We start from the raw sequence: 27,709 nt of genomic DNA, 5'->3' as shown, positions 1-27,709 counted from the left end.
GGTTCCAAGTGAACTGGACACCCCTCCAAGTAAAAGCAAACTGGGGCCTGCACTCTGCTGCCAAAGGAATGGAGAAAAATGCATTGGCAATATCAATCGTGGCATACCACTTGGCTGCTTTTGACTCTAGTTCATACTGAAGTTCTAGCATGTCCGGTACGGCAGCACTCAATGGTGGTGTGACTTCATTCAGGCCACGATAGTCTACTGTTAGTCTCCATTCTCCATTAGACTTTCGCACTGGCCATATGGGGCTATTGAAGGGTGAGCGGGTCCTGCTGATCACCCCCTGACTCTCCAGTCTACGGATCAGCTGATGGATGGGAATCAGGGAGTCTCGGTTGGTGCGATATTGGTGCCGGTGCACTGTTGTGGTCGCAATTGGCACTTGTTGTTCTTCAACTTTCAGCAACCCCACAGCAGAGGGATCTTCTGAGAGACCAGGCAAGGTGGACAGCTGCTCAATTTCCTCAGTCTCCAAAGCAGCAATACCAAAAGCCCACCGGTACCCTTTTGGGTCTTTGAAGTACCCTCTCTTGAGGTAGTCTATGCCGAGGATGCATGGAGCCTCTGGACCAGTCACAATAGGGTGCTTTTGCCACTCCCTCCCAGTCAGGCTGATTTCAGCCTCCAGCACAGTCAACTCTTGGGATCCTCCTGTTACTCCAGAAATATAGATGGGTTCCACCCCTTGACAGCTTGATGGCATCAGGGTACACTGTGCACCGGTATCTACTAGAGCCTTATACTTCTGTGGGACTGATGTGCCAGGCCATCTGATCCACACAGTCCAGTAAATCCGATTGTCCCCTACCTCCACCTGGCTGGAGGCAGGGCCCCTCTAATGGTCGTCACAGCATTGGACACTTAAGTCGTGTTGAAAGGGATTATTCTTCGTTATCACAGGAGCTGGAGTAAAATCAGCTCTTCCACTCCATCTGGGAAACTGCTCACCAGAGACTGAAGCCGTAGCTCTCATGGGACGATCAGTCTTGGCCCTTGCTCCCCTCTTCAGTTCACTCACCCGTTCCTCCAAAGCTGAAGTAGGTTTTCCATCCCACTTTGTCATGTCTTCTCCGTGATCCAGCAGGTAAAACCATAGGGTACCCCGTGGCGTATACCTTCTGTATCTCCTCTCTTGAACAATAGGACGTCTTTTGTTAATAGCTGAGACGCGTGTTGGTACACGTGAGGAGCTGGATAAATCAGATACATCGTCCCTCAATTTGTCGAGGTCCTGGGACAGTTTTTTCACAGCTGAGATGATGGAAGGAGTGAGATTGTCTTCGAACTCTCGGAGTTTATGAACCATTTCATCCACTGTTAGTGGTACTATGTCATTCCAGGTCACTGTTGCCAATGAATGGGCATATGATGACGGTGCATTCCGTGTAAGTTTTCGCCACATGGGTCGTGTACATTCAACTTCATCTGGATCTATAGGTGTATCCCCGTTATTCGGCTTGATGTGATAGATCATCTCTACGATGGCCGATTCCCTCAGAGACTGGATGCCTTTGTCTATAGTAGTCCACTTGGCCGAACGACTCGTAACATCGTCCTTGTACGGAAACCTTTCTTTCACAGCTGCCAAGAGCCTCCTCCAAAGGCTGAGGGACTTTTTCTCTCTTGCAATTGCTTTGTCAATTCCCCCTTCTCTAGCAAGTGATCCCAGCTGCTTGGCTTCTGTACCTTCTAGTTCGTGACCATCGGCCCCATTGTCCCAGCATCGGAGTAACCAGGTGATGATGTGCTCCCCTGGTTGACGGGTAAAATCTTTTCGCATATTCCGCAGCTCGGTTGAGGTCCGAGGTCGAGAAGTTACTTCTTCTTCTTCTTCGTCATGTGAGGATGACTCCTGATCAGATTCTGGACCGGGTGGTGAATTCATTGGTTCTTCATCTCGCTTCACCCTTTTTGCCTCCTTTTTGCTTGTTCTCTTGCGTACAGGGGCAACTGATATTGGTACGAATTGGTCCTCTGGTTTGGCTGCAGTGATTATCACTGTGGTTTGAGTAGCGACTGTACTTGTTGCTGGGGGTGGTGTAGCTACCGTGCTTGGAGCTGGGGTAACCGCGCTGTCTGTTGCAGTTGAAGTTTGAGCAGCTGCTGTACTTGCCACTGGGGTAGCTGCGCAGTTCATTGCAGCCAAAGTTTGAGTAGCGACTGTCACTTTGCCCTCAAATCCGCCGACATTCTTTTCCTTTTGAAGGTGCTGAATAGTGTTGAACAAGGCCCTGTAAGCATAGGCCAAGCCCCAGCACGTTGCCGTGATTTGTCCATCTCTGGTATGGCCAGAATGACCACACACCTCATTTAAGTGTTTTACTAATTCTTCTGGATTTTGCAGTTGTTCGGTAGTGAAATTCCAAAATACTGGAGGGGCCCACTGACCTAGATACTTGCCCATACTATCCCACACACCCTGCCACTCATGGCTGTCCAGCCTCTGGGAAAATCTCTCGGTCCTCCTACATCGTCGTTTGACCCCAGACAAGACCCAAACCTGAATCTGCTTAACTCTTGAAATCAGTAGTGGGCAAAACACACTCTGTATGCGTGTTAGCATGGTGATTCCCATCACCATCAGCAAACAAGTCTCAAGAGCATTAAAAGGCCATTTAAAAAATTCAAAACTCTCAAATGTAAATGGTCTGGGGGGACGACTAGGAGGGTAAAAGGATGTCTCCTTCACAGGTTGAGCACCTGAGAAGGAGAAAAAAGATGTGTAATTGCTAAGCACCTCCATCATATACCTCCCAAAGTATAAAGGTGGTGACCACACTGGGAACATAAACCAGATCAGTTTCATGATCAATGATTCTATTGTATTACAAGTCATTACCATAAAGTACAATGGGATAAAAACCTTAGCCCAAGCCCCACACTTGAAAAACACTAATACAGCCAATACCGGATGGACGTAAGATATGGTATACTGAAACTGTGAGATCAAGAGGAAAAACCTTGAGAGCCAATAAATCAGCATTGTGACGAGTGACTATCAATCCAGTCAGATCTGTTCTTATCTCAACCCCTCGAGCCCCACGTTGGGCGCCAAAAAGAACTGTCGTGGTTTAAACCCAGTCAGGTAACTTGTTCACTCACTCCCAGTGAGTGGTGCCAAGCTGACAACAATCAAGGTCCGTGTTCGTCTCCCCCCCCCTCCCTGCACCGGGGCTCTCCCCTTCCCCGCTCCCGGAGGAACGGGGAGGAGGATCGAGAGAGTGCAACTCCTACGGGTTGAGACAAGAACAGTCCAGCAACAAATCACCACCGCTACTATCAGCTAAAACAATGATAAGGGAAAATAACAAGGGAAGAGAATACGATACCACCGGCCAAGAAAACGAGTTCCACCCGGAAGCCCGTGTCCTTCCGGGCAACTCCCAGTTACCCGCCACCCCGGGCATGACGTGCTGTGGTATGGAATACCTCCCCGGCTAGCCCGGGTCAGGCGCCCCGTCTCTGCTTCCTCACAGCCTCCCCTCCTCCCTGGCAGAGCATGAGCCTCACAAAGTCCTTGGTCAGGGTAAACATCACTTAGCAACAACCGAAAACATCGGCTTCACCAACGCTGTTCTCAAAACTAGAAGTCAAAACACAGCACTGCACCAGTTAACACAAAGGAAAAAAACATGACTGCTACTGCTGAACCCAGGACACCTGGTCTAGTGGAAGGTGTCACTGTCCTTGATGAACTTTAAGATCCCTTCCAACCCAGACCTTTCTGTGATTCTATGAACACAAGCAGTGTGAAATCGGCTTCCTTTCCTGCCTAACAAATCCTTACCTCTGAATCAGTCTGGTATGGCTGAACTGTAAGGTGGGATGGGTACCAGCAGGGAAGTATTGCTTAATGGGCAGCAGGAGGGTAAACTGTGAGTAAATCTGTCTCAGCATTGAGTCAGACAGCAGAACTTGCTCTGTCCTCTGCAGCAACTGTTTGTATTTCTCCTGATGCGACTCATGGAAGGCTGGATAGTGGGGATTTGCCAATGTCACATTTTCTGTTCTTGTCTCTTGCATGTCCTCATGGGCATTCCTATAATCAGAGTGTCAGTTACTCTTGTAGTCACAAGATGCTTCCATTATTTCTTCAGGAGTGCCTCTAAGGTGGTATACTTTCACTCTGTAGCACTTTTCCTCCCTGTAAAGTCCAGAGAGGATTTCTGAAGAGTAGATATGCTGCCCCTTTGGAAGATGTTGGTAAGATGCCATTTAGGATGTTGGTGGTAGTTAGAACTGTGTCTACTGAAGTTGTCATATCTTTAACAAAAGTAATAGTCCTCTTATATAAAGGCAAGTATTTTCCTGTAGTGACTTCCAGCAAGAAGCAAAGGAGTGTCCCCTATTTAAAGAAATAAAAAAAGTATGGATCTTTTCAGTGTTTTGGGAACTTTTCCTGAATTCTGCCCTCTTCTATTGTCCCTTCCTGCCAAACATTTCTGACTATTATTTTTCTGTAATATAGTTTCCAAAAAAGTTAGCCCCTAATTCTTAGACTGAGCATGGTGCTTCTCTGTGTTTGATGAGGCAGTCTGATGTGGAGCATCATTCACGAGCATCACCTTAATCTGTGATCCCCTTCACTGTGTTATTTGGTTGTTCTCTGTCCTTATTCAGAGTCAACAAATACTACAGCTCTTGTGAGCCCCAAACCTGTTTTGAGCTAGGGCAGTTTAACATCTCTACAGCACCACTCAAGTCTGATTACTTTTTATAGCATTGGATTAAATGACAAGATTTGTGAGAGCATCTTAATTTAGCTGCCTCTCATCGCTATTTATCTTATTACTTTACCAAAATGGGACTTCCAATTCACACTTAACACCATATTTTTCCCTTACAGTGACTTGTATCTTTGACACAGCACATGTCCTGATTTCAATAGCCCTTCCTTTTGCAGTGAAAGATTTTCTGGCTGCGGTGAACTGGAGCATGGTCTTCAGGGAGTAATGGTATTCACATAATTGTTGTCTGTAGGGAATTTGTCAGTTCTAAAAACGATCTATATGGGCAAAGTTTATAATAGATTTTGCTGATACTTGTCTGTGAAACAATACTGTTTTGGGCAGCACAACGTTGCTAGGAAAATAACTATAAACATCCCCACTTTCCTTATAGCAGCTCATTTGTGATGCTAATATTAAGCAGCTTTGTCTTCATACCCTGGCTGTGATAGTTGTGTGTGCAGCTGTGTCATGTAATAACTTGGGAATCTGATCTGCTTATGGAAAAAAAAAAAAGTAAAAATGCTCTCTTAACCAGACTTTTTCCTTGATCTCATTCATTCTGTGACCACACACACACTGCTGTTTTGGCACAAACACAGGAGTAGGGCAGGACCACAAAAGTGAGAAGATGGGTATGAGAACTATTAAACTGACTTAAGTATCTCTGTTGCTGAAGGCAAGAAAGGAGCCTGAGGGTCATGGAAAAGAAACAAGGAAAAAAGCCTTTGTGTAGCCAAGTGCTCCAAAACTGTCTTGTTTTACCGAGTGGTGCACTGTGGATTAAGTCCAGTGCTACCCCAAATAACCCGAATTAATGGGGAAGGGGCTGGATCTTCTGGAAGATGTGAACTGAAAGTCTGTCAGCCTTTCTCTGTGCCAGAGGAGTTCCACCTGTGGATAATTTCCATGGCCCTCTTCTGGATGTGCTCCAGCAGCTCAGTGTTTTACTTATGCTGGGGGCCCCAGAGCTCGATGCAGAACTTCAGGTGAGGTCCCACAAGGGCAGAGTAGAGGTGGAGAATCGCCTTCCTCAACCTTGGAATTTGGTGTAGGCATGACCTTTGGTGCAGTTGTCTACTGTGTCACTGGATATAAGTGACACCTTCACCCCTGCAGAATAACTCCAGTGTACTGGCATGCAAGAGGCTTTGTGTTAGGTGTTACCGTTTGAAGCTATATTGATCCCAGTAAATTGTGTAGAGTGGTAAAGGTAATGGAGTAAGTCCGCTTTAACCACTGGTCATGCCCAGGGAAGCTCAACAATTAGTGTAGATGGGACTGGAAGGCTTTCTTGTGCTATGGGCAGCCCATGTATGTTGGCTTTTAGGAGAAGACTTCTGATGTACTAGGAAAGGTGTCAAAGAAGGATATTGTACCGTTAAAGTGATGGTTTCTGAATAATGCTCATTAGGAGAACCTGTGAAAAAAGGTCATGCCATAGATAGAGCAGCAGGTTCCTGTCATAATGGATCTCTTTTTCTGTTCCTCCTTCATTTGTTAGTGTGTTACAGGATCCATAATCTTTCAAGATGGGTTATTTCCAGTATTGTGGACAAAGAAGAATGCACTGTCAGTTTTCTCATTTCGTATCCAAGGAAAGAAGAATGATGTGGCTGACATGCTCATCAGACAATAGTTAGATCTGTATTTCCCACTCTTAAGATGAGTCCTCAGTTGGCTTCTTTCCTATCTCCTTTTCCCCAAGTGTATCAAAAAGCAAGAACAATTGACTAGTTGTGGCAGTAGCTGCAGCAGCCTTTCCCGCTTTTCTTCACTTATGTTTTCTAGCACCATGGTAAGGTGTTGAGCATTACTGTAAACCAGAAGAGTGCAAACTGAAATCAAGTAGCCTTGATTTTTCTGAACTTGGTACGTATTCTCCCATTAGAAGTGATCTGCTTTTAAAGGAATCAGTAATACATAAAAACTGAGAAAGCCTGGATCTGCCTCCCTTTGTCCTGGGAAACTTTTAAGTCGAAGAGGCCACTTGGAGAGTGAGACAGCTGCTTTTGAAATCTGTCACATCTTTTATTATAAAAATACAGTATGAAGGCAGAATTCATCCCTGAGTGCCAGAAGTTCACTCCAGATCCCTTAGAGTTTTTCTTCCACCTAACTGTAGTGTGCTCTAGAGAAGAGTTGCAACACGCACGCCCTGGGTAGTGACAAAGCTTCTACGTGTGTTTTCATGACATACATTAATTTATAATAGGGTTTTTTTAATGCTATATCATCTAACACTTTAGAGTGTGTCTGGATGCCTGAGTCTTCCATTATGTGCAGCGTTCTGTGCCAAGGAGGAGAGCTCAAAAGAAAAAAATGGGTATCAGTTGGCAAAATTAGAGGTAGCTTTCTGGAAGGTCTAATAACTTTGGGAGTACAAAGATCACAAGCTGTAAGCAAAAGGTATGACTTGTTCATACTTTCACTGGAGCCTTCATGTTGTCTGTCCCGTTGTTCTTTCCTATTTGCAGTTTACAGTTTCACTGTGCATTAATTTGCTAGTTGTCATCATAGAAGTTTTAGCTTCTTTTACATTTAGACTTTTCTATGGATAATTTGCTTTTGTTCTTTCTTTAAATGGACATTTGTGAAGATGGAGGTTGTATGTCTTATTACCAGTAAGAAAAAGAATCTGTTAACCTCTACTGTATTTGAGTATTGAAATTTGTGGATCAACACAACCTGAATAAGTTCTTTGTTAGAAAGATGAAAAACTTCGCTGGCATTTGCTGTCTTCATTGTGTTTCTTGCTCTACAGTAGAATTGTTTTATGAGGTTGTAATGCTTGACTTTGTAATAGGAGGTTTCCAATTACTCTTAATTTTTGGAAGTGTCTTAGTTGGCATGTTTCTCAAAAGCTGGCATTGCATCTCTTGCCAGTGATTAACAGATCTCTTCTGCCTTTATATGGCATGAAACAGACTTTCTTGTGAATCTTATAGTTCATCTTATGTCAGAAGAGGAAGACAACACAGTTTTCACCATTGATTTAAAGAACACATTGTTAAATGGTGTTTTTCCTGTGAATGAGAAAATTCTTTGTAGAACAAATGGAATTGTATTATTCCAGGAACATATGAAGTGAGTTTGAGTGGTGCAGAACCCTGACTCATTTAATACATTCTAGCCAAGGTACACTTTTGTTAAAAACAACTGCTTGTGCTCTTCCAGATAACTCAACTGCTTCCACTTCATTTTCTAGCCACTTAAAGCTATTCTTATATACAAGAAAAGAGTGTTTGAAAACAAACTACCCATGATAAGCCCTGGAAACAAAGTCATAGTATGAGTGTGCCTAACTCTTTAAGACTTTATTGTTTTACTGCCTTAACAAAGATTTGTTCATGCCGTCATAGGTCACTGAAGGACTCTTTCAGCATTCTTGGCTACCTGCAACATTATACTTTTAAAAAACTTTCATTGTTAATCTAGTTCAGAGGAGATGCTCAAAGTGCCCCCATAGAGTCAGTACAGATCATGATGCTGTAATGGAAGTTTTGGGGAAGGACCTTACCCATGAATTCATCTGGTACAGCTAAGGACTGCAACTGCCTTTGGAGTATTTGTAGTACACAAGAGTTTTCTATTATGACACAAAACCTGCACTTTGCAGTTCAAGTTGGTTGTTGAATTATAAATGTGAGGAAACCTGTTAGATGTTAAATGTTGTATGTTAGAACAAGTGGAACTTAACTGACCATAGTGTTTAAGTCTGTTACTGCTCAGTGATGTCCATTTTGGCCTGCTTATGACCTAGCTGAAGGCAAGTTGGTGACCCTTTATGACTTCTCCAGTAAGTTAGGAGGTGTAGAAATAGAGATCCTGAGAACTTTGTCTATGCAAAGCAAGGGGAAAGCAATCCTTAAGTGACATGAGTTAGTATAACCTTTGTGTTAAACTAAGTTGAAGGGTTTCTTGTTCATAATAGACATAATCAATAGTATACCACAACCTCAAGCATACACAGTTGTACCCAAGGTACCATTCTTGAATTGCATTGCATTTTCTGTTCTGAGTGGTACATTCTTAAAATCCCTGCCTTGTGAAAACATATTATTTTAAGTTCCTGCCTTAAATATACAGTATTTGTTAATTGTTAAAAGTATTTAACCTTCCAAAATCAGAGTATGGGATCCTGTTTCTATAGAAGAAAGTTTCTAACAACAAAAAAAAAATAAATTGAGAAAAGAGTTGCTTCTAGTCTGAACTAAATTCTCAAGAGTCTTTGTAAAGGAAGATACTTGAATTTAAAGAATTAGGGAAAAGTAGCAAATTCCTGAATATAATCTTAAAAATGCCCTGTATTTGTCGTGTAATCCCAATTCACTACAAAAAAACCCAGAGACCTAAAATAGTACAAAATACACCAAAAAAAAAAAATTGAGTGGCAGCTCTGAGGTTGGTGTCCAAAGTACTGTACTTCTTAACTTAAAGATTTGCTATTCCATATGCTTCTGCAGGGTGAAAAAAATCATAATCTCTAGTACAATTTAATATACATCCAGTTAAAATCACTACTTGTATGTCAGTGTTATCTGCTGCCCTTTAGCATTTGATAGACTTCGAAACATCAAATCAGTTATGTCTCTGTTCCCCAGTTTCACTTAACGTTGGCTTAAGCTTTCAGCTTCATTTGAAGTTAAATGGATTACTGAACAAAGAGCCTTTTACTTGTTGCTATTTTCTGCAGCTGCTTGGGCTCTGGTATTATTGTTATGAAGGGGAATAGTAAATCATTCTTCTCTCTGCACTTCTCTGTGGTTTAAAATAGTGTGTGTATTTGTAATATAGGAAAACCAAAACAGCATTCCCTGTTTTAGCAGTGTCATGGTGAATCACTTCCAGAACTTACTAAAATTAGGCTTGGAAAACTGTGAACTGCATTGCTTTGGAAAGTAAGCTTGTATGGTTGTGGTGTGGAAACAAACATTTCAAGATAAATACCCTTGATACCAAGATGAGAGGAGAAATCTTGCTCTATTGAAATTTGAACAAGAGGAGGCATCGTGTCCCATGATGTAACCTCCTTATGTTGTTATTTGTGTCTGTATGTCTTTACGTACTAGAGATTTGGGTTCTGTAGGATGCATGGCAGTCTTGTAGACCAGATGGATGTTGATGTGTGAGAGTATAGCTGTTACCTGAATGCCTCTGTAAGCATCTGGACTTGCATGTGCAGTAGATATGCCAAATAGCAGCAAGGTGTTTTTCCTTCACTTCTATGGCAGGCAGAAAGCCATCAGATTAACACTGGCTTCCATGGTAACTTGTCACTGTCAGACTGTTAGGGCCTCTTGAATTTATAAAGCATAAATATTTGTGTTTGCTTTTTTTTCTACCTATGAAAAAGCAGATTGGATCATGACTACTTGCATTCCTTAAGCAGTTCATCTTTCTGTTGAAGGAACGTTCTGAAAACGACTGCTAGCAGCATTAAAAAAACAGAAGCAAACTCAGGATAGTCTGAGTGTTGAAGTTTGTCCAGAAGCCAGACTTACGTAGAAGGATTAAAGCAGGATTCAGGCGTGCATTCCCTTTGAACTGGGATTGAATTCTGCCTTGGGAGAAATTTTACATAATTAATTGCTGTGCAGAAGGAGCAGTAATTAAAAAGGATGTGTTGATACTAGGAACCTTTCTTAACTGAAGCTGAACATTTAGGGCAGTTCCAGTACTGATTCTCAACTCCTGTGGACACAGTCTGTGACCATTGTGCCTGCCTACATGCTTTTCACCCTTCAGTGACCTGAGCTTGTGAACTTTGTCACTGTATATTTGGAAAAGCCTGCAGGTCTGAAAGATAGTAAGGGTAATAAAAGCTTTGTGAAAACAGGTGGCTGTATAGAACACGGATGGTATAAGTGTTCTGATGTTGAGGAGTATTAGCTTTCAGTTTGAGACAGAAGGAAGCATGCACATGAACAAGACTTTACAAATGGTCCAAAGGTGAGAGAAGCTTCAGGTAAAATATCTTTTTAAATATTGTGGTCAGAAAATGCGCTTATCAGAAGTCTTGGGCTTCCTGGCTGTAGTGTTTGCAGAGCTGCTTCTGACGGGAGTGCTGAAAGAAATTGTTCTGTGTTACTGCCCACATAACCCTTGGTTATATTGCTTTTAAGATTGTCTTCTCCCTGAAGAAAGAGATTTCAGTGACCATGCGATGGTCTGAAGTCTTTAAGCTGTAATGCTGTGCTTTGCTATTTTGAGATTCTAGGAGGTCTGATGTTAAATGGTATTCTTGAAAGCCATCCAGTTCATCAGGTAACCCACTGCATAGCCAGGTAATTGCTGCTTTTCATCTCTGGTAGGTAATTTGAGGTGTGGAGTGAGTCTTTTCTGATACACTACCACCTAGTGAATGCAGAGCTGGATGCTCTGCAGTTGTTATCAGTGCCCAGTCTTGGAGGAAGCAAATTGCTGTAATGTCAATGTCATTGCAAAACTTCAGAGAGATGTTTTTCCACATGGGTGTTACAATGATTCATGTGACTGACTGATGATGAACAAAGATTTTAAAATGCAGTTTTGCAGATGGGCTTGGAGAAGTTGGTAAAATTCGACTGGGTGCTCTTTCTCCCCATGAACCAGGAAGGGCCTCAGCACGTAGAACACTTGCCAGAATTGTGTGGAGAGATTAACCTCTTAAAGTAGTGCCAAGAGCCCTGTTGTGCCTGGCTCTATACATATAACAGAATATCATGAGATAAACTTGCAGCTATATTAAAGCGTCTTGAAATGCTTTATCTTGCTCTGCGCCTTCGGGTATGCTTTCTCAGCCAGGCTCTTGGCACAGGAAGGGTAAAATCAAGCGCTTTAAAGCATCTTCCTAGTTCCAGAATGCATTTACGTCTATATCAGATAGTCTTGTTTTTAGGCACCTTCCAAAAGTTGGATCTTTTTGGTCCAAGTTGAACATCTAGGATTCATACTGGGTATTAAATCCTTCTTTTAACTCGTGTGACCTGAAGCGTCTGCTATTGAGTTGCTGAGGTGTTTGTATGTGATATCCTTGTGAAAATAAAATAGATGATGCTCTTTCAGGGCTAAGAAGCACTGACCTGGCTACATCTTATGATCAGCAGGCTTCAATTGCATGAATTGTTAAGCACTGACATACTCTTAATCACGAATAGTGTTTCTATCTCAGAGGGAAGTTTAACTTTTTTTTAAGGCTTTGAAGAAGTTGTGTAGCAAGCCCTTGTTGCCTTGCCCTGGAGTGTTTGACTTAAACTCAGGGCTGTTTCCTGATGCACAGATTTAATATATGGAGACTGTGGCCTACTCAGTCATGGTTTTAAGTTGTTACTCTAATTTAAGAGATTTCTGGCCCTCTGGCAGACTTTTCCCCTCCTCTTTAGCTGTATGTGCCGCTGTGTTCATATCAAATGACTTCATGGGTACAGAAAAAAGGAGCCACAGAAGCCTGTGGGCAATCTCATGTTTGATAGGATCAGTCCCCAGGTTTTGGTTTGTGTGGCTACACAAACAACTCTGTGAATAAAAGGTCCACGTGTGTGTGCTTACATGTAATGCTTAGAGATTTGATACGCATTTTTGGTACAGAATTGCACTTTGGCCCAGGCAAATCTCTAGGATTCACCTTAGTGTGTCCTTGTAAAACTGCCTTGAGAAATCATGGTAGTCAGGTGAAGTTCCCGATGACTGGAAAAAGGGAAATATAACCCCCATTTTCAAGAAGGGGAAAATGGATGACCCGGGGAATTACAGACCAGTCAGTCTCACCTCTGTGCCTGGCAAAATCTTGGAGCAGATTCTCCTGGAAGGCATGCTAAGGCACATGAAAAACAACAAGGTGCTTGGTGACAGCCAGCATGGCTTCACTAAGGGGAAATCCTGCCTGACCAATTTGGTGGCCTTCTACAATGGGGCTACGGAACTGATGGACAGGGGTAGAGCAGTTGATGTCATCTACCTGGACTTCTGCAAAGCATTCGACACTGTTCCACATGACATCCTTGTCTCTAAATTGGAGAGACATCAATTTGATGGATGGACCACTCGGTGGATAAAGAACTGGCTGGATGGCCGCACACAAAGAGTTGTGGTCAATGGCTCAATGCCCAGCTGGAGACCAGTAATGAGTGATGTCCCTCAGAGATCGGTGTTGGGACCGCTCTTTTCAACATCTTTGTCGTTGACATGGACAGTGGGATTGAGTGCACCCTCAGCGAGTTTGCCGATGACACCAAGCTGTGTGGTTCGGTTCATACGCTGGAGGGAAGGAATGCCATCCAGAGGGACCTTGACACAATTGTGAGGTGGGCTGATGCCAACCTCATGAAGTTTAACCATGCCAACTGCAAGGTCCTGCACCTGGGTCGGGGCAATCCCAGGCACAACTACAGGTTGGGCAAAGAAGAGATTCAGAGCAGCCCTGTGGAGAAGGACTTGGGAGTGTTGGTTGATGAGAAAATGAACATGAGCCGGCAGTGTGCGCTTGCAGCCCAGAAAGCCAACCGTATCCTGGGCTGCATCAAAAGGAGGGTAACCAGCAGGTCGAAGGAGGTGATCCTGCCCCTCTACTCTGCTCTTGTGAGACCTCACCTGGAGTATTGTGTGCAGTTCTGGTGTCCTCAACGTAAAAAGGACATGGAACTGTTGGAACAAGTCCAGAGAAGGGCCATGAGGATGATCAGGGGACTGGAGCACCTCCCGTATGAAGACAGGCTGAGGAAGTTGGGGCTGTTCAGCCTGGAGAAGAGAAGGCTGCGTGGAGACCTCATAGCAGCTCTCCAGTCTCTGGAGGGGGCCTATAGGGATGCTGGGGAGGGACTCTTCATTAGAGACTGTAGTGACAGGACAAGGGGTAACGGATTAAAACTTAAACAGGGGAAGTTTAGATTGGGTATAAGAAGGAAATTCTTTCCTGTTAGGGTGATGAGGCACTGGAATAGGTTGTCCAGGGAGGTTGTGAATGCTCCGTCCCTGGCCGTGTTCAAGACCAGGTTGGACGAGGCCTTGGATGATATGGTTTAGCGTAAGGTGTCCCTGCCCACGCCAGGGGGGCTGGAACTAGATGATCTTAAGGTCCTTTCCAACCCTAACGATTCTGTGATTCTATGAAACAAGCTGGAGTTGTCCATGGCTGAGCTCTGTATGAAAAGCCAGAAGTGCTTCAGATTTTCTGGATCGCTTTTAAGGGTTTTCAGTGCAAGATGGTCAGATGCACAAGGTCTTCCACAACAAAATGTGTCATTACCAAAATCGTCTTCTTCCTTATCCATGAAGACTCATCTGTTGAATGCTCAAAGTGCTTACAATGTATTAAATGTGGCAGAGTTTAAATGTTTTTCTTGTATAACTAAAGAAAATGTCCTTAAAAAGCTTAATTGCAATTGGGACTATTGCAGTAGCATTATTTGGGTGGGATTTTACACCCTTTTGACTAGAATCACTCAGAGTAGTGATTTATAGTCTGTTTCAAATTGTATCTAGTACAAAACCACAATAATCAAATTGCGTGGCGGTTCTAAATTGGCACTGGTCTAAGCTGGAGGAGTATTAAACTTGTACTGCTATTGTTTGTTCTGAGTGTGTTGAATTTGTTGGTGTTCTGTAAGTTTTTTCTATACAGAAAACAAGGAAATAATATTGATAAGAGAGCACAATACGGATGCTGGGACTGTTTCAGTAGATAAGATTTAGATTTCCGTATATACTTGAATGGGAGTTAGTTGTCGTTTTGGGTGCTCAACAGCTACAGTGTAGTGTCAGCAAGCTGAAAGAACATGAAATGTAACAGTGTCCTGCTGAAAAACACCCTGTGTGGTGGAAAGGGAAAGGCGTCAGTGAGTTTTGTCTCTTAGTGTTAGCATGAGGAGATGATAGGTGCATTGTCTGAACCGGATGAACTTGTTCTGTAGATTTTAAAGCCAGTCTTAAATAATCTCTAATTTAGAGCTTCAAATTAGTGCATGGTGGCTCTTATAATTAAAAGCAAACCAGTTAAGCAAGCAGAGAGTCAAAAAGTGTATAAGTTAACTGGCTTAAACTCACGCCCAGTAATCTCTTTCTTCCCTTTGTCATATGCTGGGTTGAAGAGATTTGTGGCCTTTGAGTTCCAGTAATTAATGCACTTCAACCTGAAGCTGTGTACTAGTAGCCTTCTGGCAGTTCCTCTAACTTCTTATAGTATGCTGCTACACCTCTATTTGTTAATGCTTTTTGCCCTGTATCATATTTGGATGATTCAGCCATTTATAGAGTCACAGACTGGTTAGAGTTGGAAGGGACTTTAAAGGTCATCCAGTTCCAACCCCTTGCCTCAGGCAGGGACACCTTCCACTAGATCAGGTTCTTCCAAGCTCTGTCCAGGCTGGCCTTGAACACTGCCAGGAATGGGGCAGCCACAGCTTCTCTCAGCACCCTGTACCAGTGTCTCACCCCTCTCACGGCGAAGAATTTTTTCCCAATACCTAACCTAAATCTCATGCCTCTATAACCTAATTTTAATATAGTATCTTGGGTTTTTTTGTTTGTTTACAAGCCTTTTGAAGTCTCTCTCCTACATGTCAAATTCATCACATAGAAAACACTTCAGTACTCTTGCTGCACGGTAGGTAGGACCTGACCTTTCTCATGCTTCTGTGTGTTTGAGTGCAAACTAGAGGCTTCAACTGACCATTACTTACATGTCTCCAGCAGTGCAAGAACCTGTTCATACTGTCCCCCCATATGTAACTTGTTATCAAATACAAAGAAATGCACTGTCTTGATGTGTCCCATAATACACCACAGCTGTAATTGTTACTGATCTAATGGTACCTTTGTGTCTGGACTTCTCTAGAGTGCTGTGGTTTGGCTTTTGGTGGTCTCAGTGCTTCCAGCCTGCACAGGGTCCAGGCAGTGATACTCTTTAGGGCTTTCCAAGCACTTTCAGGCTTCAGTGCCTCTGGCCTGGGACTTGTATCTGCATTTATAACCTCATCATCTTCTTCCTTAGTGCCTGTATGCTTTTGGGAAGGCATGCCTCCTTCTTAATCTCTCCTGAGCCAAGATGGTAAAGCAGCCTTTGAAGTAGCTTGCCTTGGGATACCATTCCTTTCCCTGACTTAGGGGAACTTTCTCAATCCAGCTGATATTATGTGGCTTGCTGGTTCTTGAGTTGCACGATTTCTGATGAACCCTTCTTAGACAGGAGCTGTGTTGTGTCTGGAGCTGTCTCCATTTCCAGCAGGTCTGGAAAGCTAAATGCCAATTTGTGTGCCAGTTACGGTTACAGCCTAACTACAGCCTATCCATTTAGCTTGCTATTGCCATGAGGGGGAAGCCGTGCTTCTCTCTGGGCTTCGTGCTTACTTTATGCTCATCTGCACTGACCACATTCGCCACTCAACTCAGCCAAAAGCCATCCTTTTTTTTTTTTTTTCAGGGTTAAAGTGCAGTTAGGAAAGGGTATCAGGGCTGGTGCTGGTAGGAGGGTACGACTATGAGGAAGGGAAAAGAGCAGATGAGTTCTCTCTTCTTCTTCCTCCCAGGTCAATAAAATGTTCGTTTGACTCATCTGTAATATGTAAATTCATCCTAATTCAGCAAGGAAAACTGATTGGCCCTAGATGGGCTCTCTCCTGTGCCAGCTTGCTGCCTATGCACACTGATGCTAGTTCTAGCATGAAGGAGGGACAGAAAATGCAGCCAGGTATGAGGAGGGTGGGATTGCCAGAGCTCTGATTTACATCCCATTAAGATTCCCTGAGGGGAGAAAAAGACAACCAAAACAAACCACAAAAATATTTGTGGGGAAGGGGCTACAGGCAATACTTCTGCTTCTGTCCAGTAGATGTTCTGATTGCTGAGGGCTACTGAGGTTACAACATGCTTGAATTCTAGTTGGCAGCAGTGGTTTTTATGTTTTTTGAAAGGTGGGGAAGAGAACAGCAAGGTTAGCAAGAGTCAGGTGCTTAAAGTAGAGAGCAAATAAATAAGTATATCTAGAAATAAATGGTCTCCATCAATGTGGCACTAAACTGCAGAAGCCTATGCTGGTAATTCAACAGCACAGTGAAGCGGTGTCTTCTGAGTACATCTGTGGCTTAGGGAAACGTCTGGCATGCTCCCCTTCTTCCAGCAGCACCAGCCCCGTGTGCAGGATATGACCATGCTGCCTAGAGGAGGCAGTTCATGCCTGCCCAGAAGCTGTCAGGAAGTGGCAAAAATACCATCTGTCAGCACCTGGAGTGTTTGATTTCCTTTTTCAGCTCTACCCCATTTGTTTAAGCAGAAATATGCCCTAGAACTTGGCTTGCTAGTTTGTTTTTTTTTTTTTTTTAAATTCCATTTTACAAAAGTAGGCAAACAAGTTCTGTTTGTGCTCAAATGACCTCAACTGACTTGTAAATCTGGACTAAATATCAGTATGTTGTTTTGTTCCCAAAGTTATATCTATGGTTCCTTTATTTTTATTTCTTTTTATTAGATCAGGCTTCAGAGGTACAGGTGACAATGATGCTGACCGAAAGCTGTAAACTCAGAGGACTTCATCACAGGTAAGCTATTAGTGTTTCTAAACAAAACTGTATCTATGTGAGCTGAAAATACTTTTGCTTAATGTACCCTAGGGGAGAGGAAACTACTCTTTTTTTTTTTTTTTTTCCTTCCAGAATTAGGCAATGTTTTGTATGTTTCAGATTTTTAAGCCAAAAAGAGCTAAAACTGTATTTGCGTCACTTTAAAATACTGAATTCTTGAAGCACTTCTTATTGCAGAAAGTGCTTATAAGCTTTTTTCTTAGCTGCATGGTCTGTAGCAGTGTATGGGGAAATGGGAAAAGTCTTTAGTGTTTCAAACCTCTCAGTAAAATATGGGTAGTTACTCCTTTTATATATCCTTAGTTTTTACAGAAAAACATGTTGCAGGCACATGTTGGTTTCTGCTGTTTCTTGCACAAGCCTAGTTGTTAAAAGTGGTGGATCTTCATGATGATACCTTCCAATACCTAAGGGGCCGGCTTGATCTGAAGAGGGACTCTTGACAAGGGCCTGTGGTGACAGGACAAGGGGGAATGGCTTTAAACTGACAGAGGATAGAATCAGATTAATACTAGGAAGAAGCTCTTCACTATGAGGGTGGTGAGACACTGGTCCAGGATGCCCAGAGAAGCTGTGGCTGCCCCATCCCTGGCAGTGTTCAAGGCCAGGTTGAACGGGGCTTGCAGCAACCTGGTCTAGTGGAAGGTGTCCCTTCCTGTGCCAGGGGATTGGAACTGGATGAGCTTTAAGGCTCTTTCCAACCCAAACCAGTCTATGATAAGAGTAAGTAAATGTGCAGGTTGATTGTCAGTTTAGCTAATTTACTACTCTGGTTTGTATTGTTCATAATTTTCTGCATGACACAGAAAATTACTGTGTTTAGATACTGTCCCACCTGGACACAAGGAAATGCTTTTTTTGGACTCTTGCATGTGTGTTGTCCTAGTATGGCATTGTAGCATCACTGATGGGATGTGTTCTGGAAGAATTAATGACATGTTTTTTGGGGGGTGATGGCTTAAGTTTTTTAAATTGATTCCTCAAACAGCTTGAATTAGGGGCAGTTTTGCAGCTTGGATTAAAGGCTGAGATTGACTTTAAGGATCTTCATTACTGGCAAGGGTGCAGATAAGAAGAAACCCACACTCACTGTCAATTTTCTTAGACCTTTAATTTATCTTTTTTTTTTTTTTACTGGTACTGTGAAGGAAATTAGAATATTTCATGCACAATGATTAATTCTATAGTACATGTAGAAGTTCCTTTTTTAAGAGTTGTTCTCCTTAAGGCCTTACCTAAAATGAAGGTTATGTTAAGAGGAGTAGCAGGCTCTTGGGGAAACATACATTAAATTGAAACAAAATTAAACACCCCCCTCTCATAGCTCAAAATCAGCTGCTATCCTCCCTTTTACAAGTCCAGCTCTTTAAAAAGTCCAAAAAGCTTTTCTTCTGTACACTGCCTATAGAGCTGGGACCTTTATCTTGATCAAAGGTAGATGGTATGTAGAGTGCATGGGTGTGACACCTGCCTATCAGACATCTTCAAGTAAGAACAGGAGATTTCCCAATTCCCTTTGAAAAATAACTTTTGGAGACTTACTGTTTTCAGGAGAAGATACAACTTTTTTTAAAAACCTTTTGTGGAAAATTGGAACTATATATGGTTTGCTTCAGGTGTCTACCAATTGATATGTTGAAACTATAATAAGATATTTAGAAACAATGCAGCATAGGGGTTATCTGAGCCAGAAGGAGTGCTTTAAAGTGAGTCAGTGGGGGATGTGTCAGTGCTAGGCTTATGGTTGTACTGGATGATCTTAAAGGTCTTTTCCAACCTGAATGATTCTATGATTCTGAAACACCCATGTTAAAACTCCTGAGGTACTTCTGCATTTAGAGTGCAGTTTAATGCTTAGTTAATTGAAAACTACATTTATCTGTTCTGGCATTTTGAGGTGGATCAAACATGGTGGTTTTGACTTCGTTTTTTTTTTAAACCACTGTATTGGAGCTATATGTTCTTGTATCTGTGGCTGCATTTAGACTTCAAAGCTGAGGATATATCGCTTCTTAATATAAACTATAACCTGTATTAACAGAAACTTATTTCAGCCCTTTTGGACCAAGACTTTTGGGGAGTTCTTCCTGATGGGAAAATACTCATATAATCTTATTAAATAAATTATCAAGGGCTTCAGTTATTTGGAGATCTTGTCCTCTGCAATTCATAATGCAAGATTAAATGCTTTTCTTCAGTGTTGAGTTGTTTTCACTGTGTTTAGGGATCACGAGATTTTTCTCAAATTTCAGTTTCATGAACTTGGGAATTTCTCTGCCTGCCTTCCAGGAATCTGCTGCCCATCACTCATGTCTGTATAGAAGAGGGAGAGAAACCAATGGTGCTGCTGCCATACATGAACTGGGGGAACCTTAAACTATTTTTGAGACAGTGCAAGCTGGTAGAGGCCAACAATCCTCAGGTACAATCTGAAATCTGTGACTTCTTGCCTGTTACACTTGGACTTATATTGTCATCAGTGTATGACAAAAAATAGTTGTAGTATTCACTTATTAGCTGGTGACAATGAGAGAATTGACAAGTGGGTTCCCCAGCAAGTGTTTGTCTTGATTTATACAAGGAAAACATTCTTGGCTGTGTTTATCACGGATGTTCAGAGAGCATGAAGCTGAGGTAAACTCTGGTTTGGGAAGTGCCTGGTGTATCAACCCATCTTAAAAAAATAAATTAAAAGATGTATATGGTTGTGGGTTTAAGTTAGAATGCCCGGGGGAAATACGAGATTTACTGATTTTATTTTTGATGTAATTAATAGATTATCCCTTTAATTACTGTAGTTCTTGATTTCATAGTAAGCGTAAAGCACTTCTGTGCTGCTGTAGATTTGTTAATAAGTAAAGTAATTGGATTTAGTTAACTACATGGTAAAGGAAGCAATCTGCTGGTTTTACTGCTGTGTGTGCTCTTCAGCATTCGTAATTTTACTGTGTTTCAGTGGAACCTGTTGAATACATTTCATGAGAAGTGAGAAAATATTCTTGGATGAGAACATATTTTGCTTATCTTTAATAGTCTGAATAAGTGATGTATGTGTAATCCCTCTTGTTAGAATTATCTTGTCTTCAACTTCAGCTTGGTTTGGCTTGTCTTTAGACTGAATCAAGCACAAAATGAAATCTTGTTTCCTGAGGTCAGCATTTGTCCCTGTTATGTACCAGATTTCAAAGTAGCAAGGGCCACCTACCTCTGTTAATCTGCAAAGTGTGATAAGGTGCTAGATTCTTTCAACTTGGATTTTACTTGTTTTGCTGCTTAATCCAAGTTATAAATCCATATGCAATGCACTGCTATCCCTTTCCAAGAATTTCAGCAGAAATTGTATTTAAAATCTATATTCTGTCAAACAGGAGTTGTCTTTTAGCAAGTAGGTAAGACTGTACTTAACTATAAAATAATGTGACATTTGGTGTCTTATTTTAAGAAGAAACTTTTTGACAAATACCTAAAGCAAACTCCTTGAGTTTTCAGCAGTGATGCATAGCTTCTGTTCTTATAAAACTGTTCATGCAGAAGCCAGCTTATTATTGTTTTAATTTAGCATTTGGTTTATTTTGATCCCAGTCTTGCAACCTCAGTGTGTACATCTGCGTACTGAAGTTCTGAAACACTGTAGAAATGGAAAAAGAAGTCCAGGGTGTAAATATGTGCAAAGGTTTAATTTATATAGGACTGTGAAGTTGTAAAAGTAGATGGAGCAACAGCCTTTGATACTTGTTTTCAGCAGTAGATATTGACTGTTGCTTGTGCTGTTAAAGGTGTGGGGAAGAGTCAGGGGCACTAGAATACAACAAAAAACACTTAGGGGGCACTGGCCTAACAGTGATGGTTGTTCTCTGCTTTTGCAGGCAATATCCCAGCAGGATCTTGTACATATGGCTATTCAGATTGCCTGTGGAATGAGTTATTTGGCCAGACGGGAGGTCATTCACAGGGACCTGGCTGCTAGAAACTGTGTGTAAGTACTCAGTGAGTTAGAGTCATTTTGCAGACAATGTTATGTCAGTAGCTAGAGCCCACGGAAGTAAAGTTAGAACTAAGGTCCCTTCCAATCCAAACCATTCTGTGATGGCTTTCTTCAATTGACCTGATTCTCTGCTTCACAATATGCAACTGTTCAGGTTTTCCAACTTTTGGGCAAATAGTTCTGTTAGTGAAATTGTTTTCCTCCAACCATGAGGTGAACCAGAAATTGTGATTTTCAAGGAAGCAGAGCAACCTCATCTTAAATACTTTTGCTAGTTTTTGTCTATCACTTTTTCAAAGGCTTGAAAAATATTAAAGCTTCCCTTAAGCTTTAATAAAAACTTGGAATATCTTTGGCAGTTTATCAATGGATAGATTTTTGTATGAAGTTGCTTTTCTTCTTTTTTTTTTCTTTTTTCCTTAAAGAATGGCTTAATGGCTTTGATAATTTGCAGATTTCTTAGTTGTCAGATGATGAACAGATAGGGATGTGCTTCATAATGGTAGGAATGACATGCCAGGAGTTTTGAGATAATCTTCTGACTGGACTATGCTCAAAATGTAGAGACTGAGGTGTTTGGTGGCTTTCAGCTAAACCAATCACTTGGAGACTGCCAGTTGTGCTCATTCTTCATCTGCTTTAATACCTAATAAAGAGAAACAGAAAATTAGCATTCTGCCTAAAGTTCACTGAACTGAAAATATCACAGAGGGCAGTTAGTCCCTGAGCATAATTTCACGATACCTGCAAATAAGGTAATAATTCAAATCATAATACAGTTACTTTTCAGAATTAAAGATACCCCCTCTTCCTCCTGGCTACACACTGATCAGTTAATGAGGTAGTAATGAAAGAAAAGGACAAAGAAGCAACCTCAGGTTTATACCTCAGGGTTGTGTACAAATTGTCAGTGATGCACCTTCTAATGAGGTAACTGAACTACTGATGAATATAGTCTTTAACCTGGAATTGCCTATTAGAGGTGATTTTGAGATTTGATGAGCTCTGCTTTACCATAAACAAGCTTTCAGGCCACAAATCATCTCAGTTGCTTTACCAAGATATTACTAGATCTTATTTTTCTTAAATCTGTGGCTCTTTATTGGTACAGAGGTACTATAGCTGAAATTTAATTGATTTGAAAGAGGATCTCCAAGTGAGCAGGAATAATTTTAGGGAGTTGTTTGTTTGCTTTAACTGTGGGTGTTGTTTTGTTTTTCTTTTCACTTGTAAATGTTTGATTTTTATGTCATCTAAGACTGCTAATTTTTTTTTTTAGTGCTTATCTGTTAATGCAGGATAAATATGTTCTTTGATAATGTTTGATTACCATAGAATAAGTGTGTCTTGCTCTAGAAGAATGCTAGTCCTTTGAAGTGTTGATAGTATGATTAGTGTTCCCCAATTAAATCCCAAGTCTGAAACTGAAGACTGAGCATAAATATTTTCTGTAAAACTCTAATGCCAAGTTTGCTAACTATTTCTTTTTTTTTTAAATTAGCATTGATGACGCACTTCAGGTTAAGATTACAGACAATGCTCTCTCTCGAGATCTATTTCCTATGGACTACCATTGCCTGGGAGATAATGAAAACAGGCCAGTTCGATGGATGGCTCTTGAAAGCCTGGTTAACAATGAATTTTCCAGTGCTAGTGATGTGGTAAGTGTTTGGGAGTTTATTTTTGCTTGGTTGTTTATTTTTTTGCTCCCTCTTACACTTTGTAAATACATTTTCTTGACATTCTTCCCCTTTTTCAGCTGTACTGAATCGACAACAGTGATTTGCCCAGAACAGCATCTATACACCTGCTTCCTACATTTGCTGTTCGTAGCAGATAGTTCAAAGGTCAAGCAGGCCCTTCTTGCATGGCAGAATATTCCCTTTTACCCTGTTTTCCTTGGTAGTATTAGCAGGAAAGGCAGTTAAATTCAGGAAGTAGTCTGTTTTGGGACTTGTCTGCTATTTGAATTAACGTGGTCTAGAGTCCACAACAGAGTATTTCAGTTGCAGTCTCACAGATAGAGAAATGAGAGGAAGAATTGCTTCCCTTGACCTAGTAGCTATACTCATGCTAACAAGGTGTCCCTGTCTGTGGGAAGGGGTTGGAAATAGATGAGCTTTTAAGGTCCCTTCCAACCCAAACCGTTCTGTGATTCAACAGTCCTTGGTAATGAAATCTTTATGTAAAGCTGTCTTGATTTGTATAGTCTTATTTATGACTGATTCTGGTGGAACACCAAAACTTGGCATGTTATGTTAATGCTCCATGCTATTTCTTCTTAGTGGGCCTTTGGAGTAACGCTGTGGGAGCTGATGACTTTAGGACAGACTCCATATGTTGATATCGACCCATTTGAGATGGCTGCGTATTTAAAGGATGGCTATCGAATAGCTCAGCCCATCAACTGCCCTGATGAACTGTAAGTCATCATGTTTTTGGAGGGAAGATAAAAAGTCTGTTTTGTAACTGTCATATTAAGCTAACCTTATCAATGACAGAGACGAGTTTGCCTTCCCCTGCCTTTTAGACAAACCCTTGTGCAAGTATTTGCATGGCATACATCAAGGAACTTGGGCTAAAATTAAATGCTTTTTGTTGGTGGTGTTGAGTTTCATTTAATCCTGACCCAACTCTTTTACTTACTGTGACACATGGGAGAAATGGGGTTGATCAGCAGGGTGGGCGGAGGGAGGCAAAGGGGCAGGGGTTTTTAGGGCTGCAGTGTAGGAAGCCACTAGGTAGAGGGAATCTCTGTTCTGTCAGCAGGACTGTGGAGAAGTACTGTGTTTATTGGTGTTAAATGGCAGTGCTTGAGGTGTTTTTTCATAATCCTAATGGTATAGGAGAATGCAGATGCACAGGTACTACCTTCGGCCTTGCATGTTCTTCCAAATCCCCTTCCTGTAAACCTACCACAGAAACACTTTAAACTTTGCTTTTACAATAGTTGAGCAATTTTCCATGAATTACGTATTTCTTCCTCATGGACTGCCTCTGATTTGTATCCTGTCCATGTACTTCCAGTCACAGCATGTTTATTGATCATTCCAGGTGTCTTTTTTTTCTGAAGCAGTTGTTCAGCATGGTGTATCAGAAGATACAGGTTCCTTTTCTGTCTCCATTCAGCAGGGTTTTCAGTGGCAAATGCTGTTTTTCACATTCAGGTCGGGACAGTAGTCACCTGCCTTACATTCTCATATCTTCTGTTTGTCTTTGCCATGCAGGTTTGCTGTGATGGCCTGCTGTTGGGCCCTAGATCCTGAAGAAAGACCCAAGTTTCAGCAGCTGGTGCAATGTCTAACTGAATTTCATGCAGCATTGGGAGCCTACGTCTGAAACTGCAGAAGAAGATTCAATTCACTGACTGGGAGAAGGCATGGCATACATCTGCAGCTCCATGCATCACTCGGACTCACACACGTGATGTGTATAAAGCAACACTAAAGGGAGAAAGCACTTCTTCCAAAACACTGTGCCTTAGAATGCCTTAGTAGTCTGAAGTTTTTTTATAAGACCTCTTGATGTTGAATATTTTATAGGTATCACTTTTGCTAAGTTAAATCGACACAGTTTTGTTTGCCATCAGGATTTTTAAAATGTAGTGATAGTGAATTTAAACACAAGATCGGGATGGACTTTGCACTCTTACAACAGACGTGATTATTTTTTGAAGGGTATATTGAACAGGTAGAAAAGTGAAGCATGGGAAATCAATGCAAAAAACACACTGCAGAAAACGTTCCCTGCTTCTTAAAAATGTTGAAACTGAATTTTTCTGACCAGCTCTAGTGTTTGTACTTGTATGTATCTGGAATAGCTTTTTAGTATCAACTTCTATTTTGAGACAACAGCACATTGTGGTTGGATCCACAAGCGGCATCTTACTTTATTAACCCATTCACAAATACTTTTTGGAAAAGCTGGTCTTCAGGATACAGTATCTCCTTTTTAAAGCAGTAAGTGATCATGTAAAAGTGATTCCAGTTTACCTCATACAAAGAGCAGTAAAGGAGGTGTAAAAATGTTGTCCCTCCTTTCAGATAAAAGGCTGATGTGATTTCTTTTTAGGATGATTTTATGTGCTAAATAGTGGCCTTCAGAGAAGCGCCAAAGCAGCCCTTGTGTGGTAGTCTTTCACCTCAGACTTCTGAATCGGAGTTTCTCTTGTTCAAAAAGGTACTGATTGTTTTTTATGGGCTTTTATGGCCTGAAATGGGCTTAAATATATAAATATATATTTGTAAAGACACTTGCAGAGTAAAGAATGTTTTTCTATTACATCTAATGTGAAAGATTGGTCCCTCACATTGCCCCGTGTGTTTGACTGTGTGGGGTGGTGTAGTGGTGGTGGTTGCACTGGAGTTGGCATGAAGTCAGGGTGGATTGCCTGCCTCCCTCCTTGCAGAACCTAGTCCCTGAGATTTAGTAGATTGTCCTGCAGCCTTCTTCAAGTATCCGTTCCACTCCAGGTTATTTCGAGTTGAATGTTACTTAGTAGGACTGAACAGGGAAAGTATGTGGTGGCCCATTGACTGGGCCTCAGGAATTTTAATATTCTATATATGTAACAAAGATATTTGTAGAATAACTTAGTGTTCCAAGTGAACTGTAGGTTGCATCCTCTGCATGGTGGCATGAGGCAGGTTGAGCTTTAGCACAATGTGAAACAGGGAAAATTGCCTTTTGTCTCACTCCACCTTCAGAGTAACGCGCCCGTAGCCTCAAGTGTTTGTGCAGCTGCATGGTTGGGAGCATTGCCCTGACAGGCTCTGTAGCAGTTGTAGCATTTTAGGCCACTTTGGTCTGCAAGTACAAGCAGCTGGATCTGGCCATGTTGGTCAGCTGGATTTGGCTGTGTCATGCAGGTGCACAGATGCACAGAGGTTTTTTCCTTTCCAGAGTCCTGAACCTTGCTGAAATACTACTTTCTAATTGGCGTCTTGTGAGGCAGAACTTTGCATGGGCTCTTCTCTGTCTTACAGGCTGCCCCTTTGCATTGCTAAGCTAAACAGGAGTGTCCTACACAATGCAGGAGAATTTTGTACTTCTGTACTTTGGTGTTAGTTACCTGTGGCTAGTGAACCAAGGCTTGCTGTATCCTAGAAGGAACTTTTCCTGCTGGCTCAAGTTTGGGCATGTTATGATGGGCTGTGTTTGCTTGAAAGAATTCAAACTGGTTTCATTTGACTGGCTTTGGAGACACTGAGTTTGTTGGGGATAGCAGTAAGGCTTCGACTGTGTGGACTTTCATGGTCTTTTTCCATTCTGACTCAAGGAAACTACCTAATGGCAGTACCTGTTTACGATGACTTGGTTGTTAAAACTCTCGGTGTCAGTGTTATTCGTACCCAGACCTGTGTTATGATGGAATCTACAGGGGTCATAGCAGTAAGATTTAGCTGAGATTGGAAAACAGCCCAGGTTGAAAATGGTATGCATATTATATGTGCTTCATAGCGTAGAGTCACCTGCACACATATATTGCAAGATCTGTTCACATCTGATAGGTATCTGCAGTGACATCTAACTGCTGGGGTCTTCTGATGGGTTGGGGAAGCTGCTCCACTTCATCAGCACAAGCTGTGGGAATAGTAACTATGTCAGCTTTCCCTTTGCCAGACTATTTCTTATCTATTCCCAGATGAGTGTGCACATCATTAGAGACTGAGAAGTGGTTTAGTGTGGCAGTAAGGTAGAGATGCACCTATCCATTTTGGAAAATCTACTTGTCAATTAAACATGCTTCACCTACAGGGTTTAAAGCTAAAATATGCATTTTGCTGATAGCAGAACTACCTTGAGTAGATGCCTTGTATGAGTTCATTGTACCTAAAGTACTGGAGGGAAGAAGGGCCCAGGGAAGCTGGTTAATATTCAAGGATCATCTCCTCCAAGCTCGGGAGTGATGCATCCTGACAAAGAGGAAGTCAGGCAAGAATGCCAGGAGGCCTGCCTGGGTGAACAAGGAGCTCCTGGACAAATTCCAGCACAAAAAGGAGGCCTGCTGAAGGTGGAAACAAGGACAGGTAGCCCAGGGGGAATACAGAGAAATTTTCTAAGCAGTCAGGGATCAGGTTAGGAAAGCTAAAGCCGTGATAATTAAATCTGGCCAGGGACATTAAAAGGCATCAAGAAAAGGTTCTGTAGATACATTGGGGATAAAAGGAAGGCAAGGGAAAATTTAGGCCTTCTCCAGAAGGAAAGGGGAGGCTTGGTTAGCTAGGACTCAAAGAAGGCCAAGCTACTCAGTGACTTTCTTGTCTTGGTATTCACTTGCAAGAGCTCCAACCACACCACACAGTTTGCACAAGGCAAAGGCAGAGACCAGGAGAAAGAAGAACTGCCTGCTGTAGGAGCTCAGGTTTGAAGTCATCCAGGAGACCTGAAGGTACACGAGGCCATGGGGCCTGAGGAGATGTATCTGTGGGTCTTGA

The 27,709-nt window shown here is 41.9% G+C and overlaps 1 protein-coding gene across 2 annotated transcripts in view; it reads left to right on the top strand.

The window, feature by feature from the left end:
- Positions 1 to 25,524, top strand: part of RYK (receptor like tyrosine kinase) — a 58,496-nt gene extending 32,972 nt beyond the window's left edge. For both annotated transcript variants that reach the window (XM_061465220.1, XM_061465219.1), the window contains exons 10-15: positions 17,176 to 17,245; positions 19,577 to 19,709; positions 21,154 to 21,263; positions 22,774 to 22,933; positions 23,558 to 23,694; positions 24,500 to 25,524. In XM_061465220.1, the coding sequence (XP_061321204.1) occupies positions 17,176 to 17,245; positions 19,577 to 19,709; positions 21,154 to 21,263; positions 22,774 to 22,933; positions 23,558 to 23,694; positions 24,500 to 24,611 (722 nt within the window). In that variant the 3' untranslated portion in view covers positions 24,612 to 25,524. The remainder of the gene's footprint in view (positions 1 to 17,175; positions 17,246 to 19,576; positions 19,710 to 21,153; positions 21,264 to 22,773; positions 22,934 to 23,557; positions 23,695 to 24,499) is intronic.
- The last annotated feature ends 2,185 nt before the right edge of the window (positions 25,525 to 27,709 follow it).

The sequence above is a fragment of the Pezoporus flaviventris genome, unplaced genomic scaffold (assembly GCF_033815535.1).
Source record: "Pezoporus flaviventris isolate CSIRO_AGI_PZ_B2104156 unplaced genomic scaffold, CSIRO_AGI_Pfla_v1 ptg000040l, whole genome shotgun sequence".
Taxonomy (NCBI): Eukaryota; Metazoa; Chordata; class Aves; order Psittaciformes; family Psittacidae; genus Pezoporus; species Pezoporus flaviventris.
The sequence above is the reverse complement of the archived record's forward strand: the minus strand, read 5'-3'. Positions and strand labels throughout refer to the sequence as shown.